At 38.4% G+C, this 11,617-nt stretch overlaps 1 protein-coding gene across 1 annotated transcript; it reads right to left on the reverse strand.

Moving 5' to 3' along the window:
* Nucleotides 1–7,320, reverse strand: tnfaip6 (tumor necrosis factor, alpha-induced protein 6). Its single transcript, XM_085250166.1, has 6 exons — nucleotides 7,054–7,320; nucleotides 5,627–5,764; nucleotides 4,741–4,902; nucleotides 537–765; nucleotides 320–360; nucleotides 1–229 (listed from the first exon to the last, which is right to left on the reverse strand). Exons 1-6 carry the CDS (start codon nucleotides 7,151–7,153, stop codon nucleotides 129–131), a joined length of 771 nt encoding a protein of 256 aa, XP_085106292.1. The 5' UTR covers nucleotides 7,154–7,320; the 3' UTR covers nucleotides 1–128.
* Nucleotides 7,321–11,617: the final 4,297 nt, after the last annotated feature.

Genomic DNA, 11,617 nt, shown 5'->3' on the forward strand with positions numbered 1-11,617 from the left:
TTATTTTTCTCAAATAATTATTCCTTTAATCAGCTACAGAGAATTTTTAATCAAGTACATAAGGTAACATCATAAATACAGCAACAGGATTATATCAGTGTATTAAACCATCAGTCAAAGGAGGGGCTTTATTTATGTGGGAGAGATGCATTAAAAGCAATATACTGTAACTGGAAGCCCCCAGCTGTAACCGAAGCATCAGAGAGGAACTTCAGTGTCATCACGTTCCCTGGAAAACATCACAAACAAATGTTTTGTATTGCTTTAAATCCAAATGTTTCTTTGTGTTCTTTTGATGTGAAAATGTGAGGGCTCTCACCTGTGCTGATTATATCATCTGGCAAATAATCACCACAGAACCTGGAAATAGATTTTATAAAGTCAGACACTTTCTTGCATTGTTTTTCTTGTAATTAAAAGATTTGGCATTTGAGGCTGTGAAAATGTTACCTTGGGTTCTTAAAACATTTAACTGACATTTTTCCTAAATTCGGACATCTTCTGTGCTAAATAACTACCCAGCTAGTTTTTCTCACCTCCCAGCAAAGCCCGATACGTCATCGTAGCTGTCGTAAACCTCCAAGTAATCTGCCAGACACTCTGTATCATCCTCTACATCAAACTCCATGAAGTGGAGGCGGATCTTCTGGCCCAGGCGGACTCGGATGTGCCAGTAGCAGATCTGTTCATCTTCATACTCCTCAGGGAACCCAGGAGACTGGATGATCTTCTGCTGCTCTGTCAGGACCCCGCCACACTCCTTGGCTATAAGAAGTGACATGAGTGGATCAAGGTTTTCAGAAAATATAATATGAGAATATATTTATATAAAGGAAATAAAATTCAGCTATTACTCTAAATTTTTTATTTCTGTTTAATCAGTCTGAGAACCAGCAGCTATAAACACCCCCAACCTTCACCATAATAGATTACTGTCTTCTTCTTTCTTTCTTTTTTGCATGAACCTTTAGAGTGCTAGCTGACTATAACTGGGACTAAACTATTAAACCCTCCATGTTTGCTAGTTACAAAGTTACACTTTGGTTTCTAAAGTAATGCATAACATTAATCACATTATATTTTTCAGCATGCAGTATTTAGTACATGTATGTGTACACGTACTTAATTCAGTAATTACATTACAGTCACAAATGTCCTTACTCGCATCACAATGGTTCTTCAGTTATCTTAACCCTGGGTGGACTGAAATAAAATTCAAACAAATCAGCCTTTTTCTTCCTGCACTTTGGCTACAATCAAATGATTTCAGTTCATTTTCAGTAGAAGGAAAATAGTGGAGTAGTCTACAACTGTTGTGTAGGTAAGAAGCGATGTGTAATACTTTATTATACTCATTACTTTTTTGAGAATTTACTCAAACATGGTTACAGTTAGTTTAATACTTTAAGTCAACATCTTTCACAGCTCACCGAGCTCAGCTGAATGTTCCACTGGTAAAAACTGTTCTTTGGTGGTATTCTTGTGCTGGGCACTACAGAACATAACCTCAATATAGCAATTCTGTATCACTTTAATAGCAAGGCAAGCATCTGTTATCGTAGGGTACACCAGCACTGAAGAAGGCTGGTAGGAGCTCTTGCAGTACATTGATATATGGTGGCTTTTGAAATTAAAATCAATGTTCGCTGCATATTTCCCTTCTATACTTTATTTTACACCTGTAAAAAGCAGCACATGACTATTCTAGAATATACTCATGCAATATATGATTTTACCTACTTTAAAAAAACGGATTTGACTTTACAAAAAGGTAACTGGGTAATATAACCCAATGGGGAGGAAGAATGTAGTGTCAACAATTTATTCTTTTAGTCTGTTGCTGGGACTGTGCCTCAGCATATGAAACATTTAAGTTTGGGATGTCCCTTTCATGTGAGCTCTGAATAAATTCAAAACAGAGAAAAGGAATCCTGTTGTTGAGCAAGACAAAAATCAAACACACATGTTGAGACGGTGACAATCACTGCTTTGAGCGACACAAAATTAATGTCTTACAGAATCTTTCGTTTTTTGTTCAGATTTGCAACAGTAAGCTAACATCTATCAAAGGGTACAGTTTAGCCAAAATGTCTGATCCAGACATGGTGAGAGGGATTCCACAGCTGGCTGACCTGGTGATCTAAACTGCCAAATTTTGGGATGAGAGAACTATAACCAGTTTCATAAACTGGTTTAAATGAAATTAATATTTTCTAAAAGAAACATTAAATTCCATCAGTATGTTATTATTCTGCATATTAGTGTGTGTATTGTCATATACATTATATAAGACAACATGTTCTTAGCTAGGAGTAAGAGAGCAAGAGACAGTCCTGCAACAGTTTGTTTTCTACTAAAGTGCCACTTAAGTGTTGCTTCTTTCTAAGGTTGTCTCAATTCCAATTCTTCATTGCGTATTTAGTGGTGACTTGAACAAAATTTCACCAAGGATACAAATTTTGATGTGTGTGTATATACACACACATACACAGGCATCATGACCACCAAGAGGTGAAATGAATGACGCTAATTATCCCTTGATCGTGACACCTGTAAGTAGGTGAGATATATTATGGAGCAACTGAACATTTCCTCAAATATGGAGGTTGATCAAGCCTTGAAAGCAGCTAATTCCTACAGTTTTCCTACGTTTCTGGGTTAGTTACAACCCCTTTGCCTGCATAAAAGCAGTGTTAGAACACACTATGGTACCAAACCCTTGTATCAGTTGAACAGTACTCCACTGCAGAAAGTAGTGTGTTGCTACAAAAATGGCAAGAAAAAAGGCAATTAACAATTGAAAAGAGGCAGGCCATCATGACACTTAAAAAGGTCTTTTCTATAGAGAAATTTCAAAGAAAGTCAAGGTGTCAGTGAGTACAGTTTCCTTCACCATCAAAAGGCACTCAGAAACAAACTGTGACAGGAAGAGGTCTGACAGACCCAAAGACACAACTGAATCAGAGGTCAAGTTTCTGAGAGTTAACAGCTTACATGATTGGCGGGCTCACAGGACAACAGCTTCAAGCACAGCTTAATAGTGGTCGTAGTAAGCAAGTCTCAGTTTCAGCTGTGAAGAGAAGACTTTGAGCTGCAGGTTTGACAGGACGAGTTGCAGCAAGAAAGCCATTACTAAGACGTAAGGCAAAGAGGCTTGCCCGGGCCATGAAACACCATCATTGGACTACTGCAGACTGGAAGAAGGTATTATGGACTGATGGATCAAAATTTGAAATCTTCATTTCATCATGCAGGATCTCTGTACCCCGTGAAGTAGGCGAAAGGATGGTTCCACAGTGTGCGGCGTCAACTGTCGAACATGGAGGAGGAACTGTGATGGTCTGGGACTGTTTTGCTGGATTGAGGGTCGGTGAACTTACAGATTGAGAGAAAGACTCAACCAAAACGGCTACTACAGCATTCTGCATTGGCATGCTCTCTGATGTGCGTTTAGTTGGTCAGGGGTTCATCCTACAGCAAGATAATGACCCAAAACATAAGTCCAAGCCAGAACTACCTCAGGAAAAAAGAACAAGAGGGTAAGCTTGAAAACATGCTTAAACAAACAGTCACCGCAGTCTCCAGACTTAAACCTCATCGAGCTGGTTTGGGATTAACTGGACAGAAGGGTGAAAGCAAAGCAACCTACAAGTGCCACATTTATGGGAACTTCTGTTAGAGATACCGGAAAAACTTTATGAAGAATATTTGATGTCTATTGTAGAAAGAATGCCACGGGTGTGTTCAGCTGTTACATCTGCCAAAGGTGGCTACTTTGATGAGTCAAAAGTTTTAGTGTGCAAATTTATTTGGTTTTTTGGGTTTTTCCGATTGCTTATTTGTACTATCCTTTTATTTCAGAGTACAATGAGACATTAAACTGGAGAGAAACTAAACTTTCAATAGAAAATGATGCAGCATTATTCAGGGTCAACATTGAGCTGTTAGAGCTCATAAGCCAGAATGTGTTTTAGTTATCTGTTATTCATCAGCTCCACTGGCATCCACCAGGTTTATTCATTTTCTGACCATGACTGAAATTATGGTTGTGAGTCAAGACAAAAAATGGTCCCACTATGGTCTCATCTGCACTAGTTGCCTTTATGGTCCTCCATGGTTGACACAAAACTGTGCTAAATCTGAGGCACCTCAAGATGACAGCAGTAAAGATAAACAGTGGTAAAGCTGTAAAGGTTTTAATCTGTACTGACTCACTAAATAAACAATATGCAGAGCACTGACCAGACTCTATCCATGAATGTGCAGCTGTGTTTTTAAGCACCAAGTATTGTGCTGTAGTGATACAAATCCTGTTTATATATACTGACTTAGCAGGTTCCATGTTTTGAGGTTACTGGAACATGGTGCAAGTTTTACCAGTATCCAAATGGATGAGTTTAAGTAAAATTATAAACTGTGCAGTTGTTATGAAGGTTAAAATTAGCTATTGATGATAAAACTGGTTTTGGTTAAAGGCTGTAAAAATGTTTATTTCTACTGTAAACTTTTTCTATTTTAACAGGAGTCTGTCTCACTTCTGGAGCCAACCTCAAGTGATCTCCAGAGGAATTGTTTTTGGCACATTTGTATCTTTTTGGCAGCTCTGCTGCTGCTTCATAACCTGGTGATAATTCTATGCGGGACTGAGAGCCACCCTTTCCAATTATACATAGTCATTTGATTAATGAATGATGTTAAAATATTAAACAGTGCACAACAGAAAGGGAACGTCATACTCACAGTTTGGGTTGTAGCAGTAAACATCCCATTTCTCACTTTTGTTCAGCCTGTATCCGTAGTCAATTATGCCAACCTTCCCAAAACCACAGTTGGATCCGGATTTAACGATTGGGTAGCCAACGCGTCCTTTGTCAAACCATCCAGCAGCGCAGACATGAAAGCCTGAACATGAGAAGAAATATGTTTTTTTCCCCAACTATCCCCCATGAGCTGTTGATAATACTGACACAAAGAAACTACTGTATGCTACAAAGTATGAGAAGTCTTTTAACTCTGCTAAGAACCAGAGAACAGCTGGTCAAAACCTGTTGGGGACCAAGATTTGGCTGTTTTTCCTATGTGTGCACACACAGAGGAATTTAAGTTAGAGTCACAATCAGCAGCCCCCCCCCCCCAGAGCAGGCCAGATAAAACATGGCCTCCTGGGTAGACTCCTGTGGAGAAACTCAGCTGTAATAGCTGACAGTAAGGCTGATTGTAAGGCCAGAGGCAGAGTCCATTTCTGTGCTGTGGGAACAGTGACACTACCCACCAAAGAAGTTGCTAACAGACTTTTACAATATACAGGGAGTGTTTAAAATTAGGCGAGATGGGAGATGGGATTAAGGCAACAGGCACCCATAGAAACACTCATGGAAAGAATTGTTTCACTCACTTCTTCCTTTTGACCTTTACCATGTCAGCACATGCACCACTTTTCCTACAAGTTAAAAGCATTCCAGGCGGTTAAGATGTTACATCAGGATGTTTGATGGACTACACATTAAGGAAGCGCCTGCATGTGTTTTGAGTGAATCACTTCTGATGAATTACAGTCCACACACACTTTCTTTCTCTGGAAGGAACTCCGTGTGTGTGTTGTGTTTGCGGATGAACTGCTGCAGACCTATTTGACGAGCTGCCTCCAGTTGTTCGTAAGTGGCCAGCGTCCCTCCCTCATACTTGCAGACAGCCTTGGCCTCTTTATACGTCAACTGGTATCTTCCTTTGCGTGATTCCCGGTGGTAAACTCCAGCTGCTTGTTCTGTCAAAGACAGAGAACAGAAAAGGAAGTCTAAGCCTTGGGATTCTCTGCATACAGATATAAAGACTAGGTCATCTACATAGCATAGTCATTTTGTGCCTGAGGCATGTTTAAAAGGACCCAGTGGTTACAGCCAATTTGGACACCATGTTTTTATTGTGAGAGAGAATGAAAAAGACTGTGTGATTCTTTCTCTCTTTCTTTTTCAAATAGGAAATTGGAAGGCCACCAACAATTTCGTCCTATCAACAGGGAGTCTTCTGCTGATCCTGTGCTTTTACGCATGCTTGACTGCAAAACTTGGCAGAAAACATTCTAAATTAGCCAACAGTTGATATTTTGATCTTTTTAATGAATGTAATGTTTTGTGCATATATTTATCAGTATGTTCTGTAACAATGACTGACTTAAAAGTTCATATAAACATGTAACCAAGTAACAAATATTGTATGAATTCTTTTTCTTCAGTCTTGCTTCTGTATGAAGGACTGAAACTGCCTAAATCAAAACTAAGTAAAGTTGGAAACATAGGAAATAAATGAGTATTTAAATGAATAGAATTTTATGATTTTATTTTATGAAGATATACAGACAATAAATGGCATACAAATTCATCATTCATTTATCTATCATTTATTATATTGAATCTATTTAATGTATTTAAATTTTTTTAATTCATTAATCTATATTTTCTTTCCAAACAAATGTTCAGGTACACACACACACACACACACACACACACACACACACACACACACACACACACACACACATATATATGTATGTATATTAAAACAGCAGTTTGTTTGATTAGCATTATTGCAGACTCCTCAAAACTCCTCAGTAACATTATTAATGTCACAATAATGGAAAGCAATCACATTCCCAGATTAACAGAAACAGTATTAAACTTTCTTGTGATCTGGACATTTTGGAAAGCCCAGAGATGAAGTCATTTCCTCCTGTTTACTGGCCTCCTGCAGCACTCCTGCCAGGTCATAAACGTGCAGTTTGGCACAAGGGAAGCAGCTGGACTACTGTATAGCCTATTAATCCTCCTGACAACAAGCCTTTATGTGAAAATAACCTCTGCTGTGGATTAACACAGGAGAAAACTTTCTAATAATCACAGGTAGCTGGAGGTTGAACTAGTTTTTATGAATAACCAAAAACTGACTTCGCAGCTCTAAGGGGATGCAGTTATTCTTATCTGAACTGGATAACAGTTTCTGAAAAAACATTTCAATATAGCTACCACAGCACGAAAAAAAGGAATCTTTCGGTCTTACCTAGCCAAATTGAATTATGAAAAATTCCGTTACTGTAGCTCCATGCCTCCACCTCCTTTAGCACAAACCCGAGTAACCAAAGAAGAGCCAAGACACGCATCCTGCAGCCCTCAGTGCACAGCTGTTCTCTCCAGATGTTTCCAGTAGTTCTCTCCTATGCCCCTCTGCTGCTTCTGGCTTTATATACCAAATGCTGACTGCTGGTGCCTCCCAGGAGAGGTGGGAGGTATCAAGTAGTCTGGTGTGAGATAATTAACTGCAGCCAGTGACTACTTTTACAGTATCCAGCACAAATAAGGATAAATGCTGGAGTTAGTACTGTTTGTCTGTTCACTACAACAGACGTTTGTGTTGTCAGAAAAAGACCTTCTTAAAAATAAAGCAAGTCAATTCAGAGGTTTTGTAAAGGGTTAGACTTTGTGGAAATGTGTTTAACAACAGAGGAGCGTGTAAAGTTATATTTACACACTGCATAATAAAAAGTCAGAGAGCACTTGAACCATCTTACCTTTGATTTTTGATGTGGGTTGATTATTTTGGTTTGCAGTCACCTTTGTTATATCATTTTGTTCTAAACAAGTTTGTGTGTCAGTAAGGACTGTTTACATGAATTTTTAGTCCACAAAGACCAGATTTGTGTTCCTTTTATTTTTTGAGCAGTATATTTAATGATTTAAACAAAACAGTTGTTGAGTTTTAAAAGTCATTTATAAATAAAATACTGTACATTACTGTATATAAGAATTCATTATGAGAAAGACTTACACTGCCTTAGAAAACATGTAGGAGTCATTCAAACTGATAACACTTTTAACATTGTTGCTTTAATTTTTATTAATGTGGCTGTCATGCTCCATTATACTGTATATTTCTCTGTGAGTGTCATCAGCATTAGCTAGGTGTTTGTATTCTCATTGAACAGTGAACTAAATAACTAATTATAAAGTTTTAAATTATAAAGATGAGAGTTTCGTGAAAAGTTGTGTGCTGTGTTTTTAGATTTTAGCCCAACTCTCACGTACAGGATCAATTCCAACACTTAGTGCCAAAAACTAGAGTTCCTCTAATGACCGCTGAAGGCTGGTTCAAAATTGAGTCAGTCTCCACTGAACTCTGTGTTTGTGTGTGTTGTGTTTGTGAGAGAAATACACAACTTTACAGCATGTTGAATTCAAGAACAAAAAAAATCTGTTTGGATCTTTAACGCTAATTTCCTCCTATAAGACAACTGCACAGTGGGGGATAACTACATACGTATATAACTTAAACATTTGTGTTGTGGCAAGGCTTAATGTTAAGGTTGTGACTACTTGACTGGTAGGTGTCCCAGCCTGCAAAAACATGTAGCCACTGTGACATTAGACATTGTTTTAGGACACATTGGGCTCACATTGTGGAGCTTCAGTATTACTGCACTGGCCACAAGTACTTTATTTTGTTTTTTTAACAAAAAGTGGCCAATGGATTCAATGAAATCAGCACTCAGAGTTAAATATAGTGCTTAATTTAAGTATAATACTATGTTTAACAGTAGCACAAACCTACTGTGAAAGTTTCCAAAACATTTGTGAGTGTAACCCTTATTAAAGAAACACCAGTACCCAGGAGGTATCCATTAAATATATGCACAAATTGCAAACAATAAAAAATAAGACAGACTTGTTTTATTTATTTAATTATTTTACCCTGAAGATACTTTACTAAAGCGGAGAGTCCACAATGAAGATGATTCACAGCTGCATGGTGACCAAGTCCGCAGCAAGTCAAAGACGTGATGGAGCAGCACAACACGAAGTGGTCAAGTCCCGAGGTAAACTGTTTTTTCGAAAAGTGCGCAGTTGAGATACAACTGACAATTTAAAATAAAGCATATGGTTGGTTGACTGATGACAGGGTAGTAAAAACGTTTATGGGTTACCTAGGCAACTGGAGCCTGTAATATTTACTAGTAACTGACGGTCAAAGTAATTCATGACGTATGAATCACTTCCTGGTTATCTGGACTAATTTTCAGAAAATTCTGAGTAAAACCACAGCTCTGTTTCTTTCTGTTGCTGTGAAATGGTAAAAGTATACTTTACATTCGATGCACGTTAAAATAACTCATATACCTGTGATGCACTGATGATGAATTGCTGATGAGGCCATTCACCAGTTTTTCAAAGCGATCAGGACCCATCATATTTTAGTTAGTTTTCTGAGTTTAGCAAAACCTGCTTTTTTTCCCCCTAAAATGCTGTGTCAAGAACCAGTGGGTGGTGTCACAGGCCTGCGTGATGGTGCCTCTATCTTTTATATTCACTCATTCAACATAGAAAAAGGATTTCTTGTTCTGTTTCTCTGCAGTCCTGTCAGGAAAGTTGCTCAATAGCACATGCCACAGAGGGGAGTTTGATGTAACAGCATACAGTCCTGTGTGGGGGTTTCCAGATGTTCGTTTTGCACAGCTTCAGTCAATGGGCACTGAAGTAAAATTGGAATTGTGTTTTCACAGCAATTTAGGAATAATTCTTATACATTTCTTTAGAGCCACATCAAGGACAGCCAAGAAGTTTTAGAAACCTAGAGCATTTTGAGGATTTGAATATTTGCCTAGTAACATTTATTATTTTGACTACTATTAAAGCATAAAGCTGTAATAGTAGGCCTAATATATTTGATTTCACTTTCAGTTCTATTTTATATACATATCACCAAATCACTGCAACAGTGGTGCTTTATATTAATGGTAAAAGGACAGGTTTTTACATAGTGCTTTAAACAACATCCCTACTTCACCCACATGCACAGAAGCACTTCTTATACACCCTAGTGCTTTCTATATAACATTGACACTCCAGTTAACACATCAGAGATCAACTTGGGGTCACCTGCCACCACCCCAGATGGCTGCCCCTCCCTAAACCTGCAGGAGATTTCTTTCTGTTAAAAGGGAGTTTTTTCTTCCCCCTGTCACCAAGCGCTTGCTAATAGGAGAGTATCAGATTGTTGGGGTTTTCTTTGTATTACTCTAGGGTCTTTACTTTGTAATAATAATAATTATTGTAGGCTTAAAACCTACCAACCAGAACACGCACAATCTCGTCTGATCTCGGAAGCCAAGCTGGCTTTGAGAAGGCTTTGATGCGAGACCACCTGGGAATACTAGCTGCTGTAAACTTGGGGTGGCTGTAGCTCAGGAGGTAGACAAGGTCATCTACTAATTGGAAGGTTGGTAGTTTGATTCCTGGCTGCTCCGGTCTGCGCGCCAAAGTATCCTTGACTGAGATACTGAACCACAAGTTGCTCTCCAATACTTTCATGACTGTGCAGATGTTAGACAGAAAGCACTTGGGTGTAAAATTACAGTCTGTCACAATCTGTTGAGGCTGGCGGAGAAAGGACAAAACACACACTGTTAAAGACAGACAAAAATAATAATAACAAATGATTAAAGGTGAAGTGACATATAAACACATATAGAGTGAAAAGAGGTCAGTGAAAAAGAAAAAGTGTATGTAAGTGCATAACTAAGGAGGTTTTACAGTCCTGACTTTGAGCTTTACAAAAAAGGAAAGTTACAAATACACGATGAAACCAAATACCTGCATGCTGGCTGTGGGACCTTCTTACCACAATAAATGCCCCGAGAGACATTTTTCCTCTCTTTGATACTCACCAGCTTGAATACAGTGGAGTGAAATCCTAATGGTCCACTCTGAATGGCATTGTCAGTTCTCAATCAAATGATACACATCTTTGTAAACCACAATGCATAAATCATTTTAGGATATCCAACAGCAAAACAGTTCCTTACTTTATGACGGCAATACCTGCTTAGCAGTGTACTGGTCTTTTACCTTTTTAGTCATCTATGGAAGTAAATGCTACTCTTAGCTTGTTAATGTTGCATCATGAGACTCCGAAGAAGAAATTCGAGATTATTGTTTGCTACTAGAAAAAGAACGGGACGTTAAAGGGTTAAACAAGGTATCTGTTTAGGATTTTTTTGTGTTGAATGGCAAAGCGACAACTCACTGACTAAAATATAATAAACATAGTTAGGTATAGTTAAACATAGTCCATGGTTTACAGGAAGCACTCTACACCGAATCCAGTCACTGACACCCCCATAAGCAACATGATATCGCTTAACCTCAGAATCACACACACAATCACGCCAATGGCTTCCAGGCAAAATTGTCTGAATGGATTCCAGATCTGGGAGGAAATCATGTATAGGTCTTAATTCTCCATGTGCCCCTCCCATTCCATCCCACACATGGAAAGTCCTTCTCAGGCAACATAATTGTGTCATACTGTACATCACAGCCACGTTTAACCACGAGATTCATCATCATTTCCATGTGTTTTACAACTGCAGCAGCAAAAGTGGTTACACTGCTCAGAGTGAGTAGTCTGCGTCATGATGAAATAACAATAAAAGTGTACTAAATTATTTAGACTACTGACATCATGTCTGTCATGAGGGCGAAAAAACATGTTAAATGTAAACAGAAAAAAGGAAGGGCAACACAATGCTGACCACACAGAGTTATTTTTTTAATTTAGCATGTATCTAAAC

This window comes from Mchenga conophoros, linkage group LG16 (assembly GCF_057382185.1).
Source record: "Mchenga conophoros isolate Kocher_MC1m ecotype Shallow Benthic linkage group LG16, M_conophoros_male_GT1.1, whole genome shotgun sequence".
Lineage (NCBI taxonomy): Eukaryota > Metazoa > Chordata > Actinopteri > Cichliformes > Cichlidae > Mchenga > Mchenga conophoros.

Excerpts from the sequence above, each read along its gene's own strand:
- tnfaip6 (XM_085250166.1), bottom strand. The coding sequence starts at position 7,153 with ATGCGTGTCTTGGCTCTTCTTTGGTTACTCGGGTTTGTGCTAAAGGAG. Across the intron at positions 766-4,740 it reads TTACTGCTACAACCCAAACT|CCAAGGAGTGTGGCGGGGTC; the intron begins GTGAGTATGACG and ends CACTTCTTATAG. Across the intron at positions 230-319 it reads AGATGATATAATCAGCACAG|GGAACGTGATGACACTGAAG; the intron begins GTGAGAGCCCTC and ends GATGTTTTCCAG.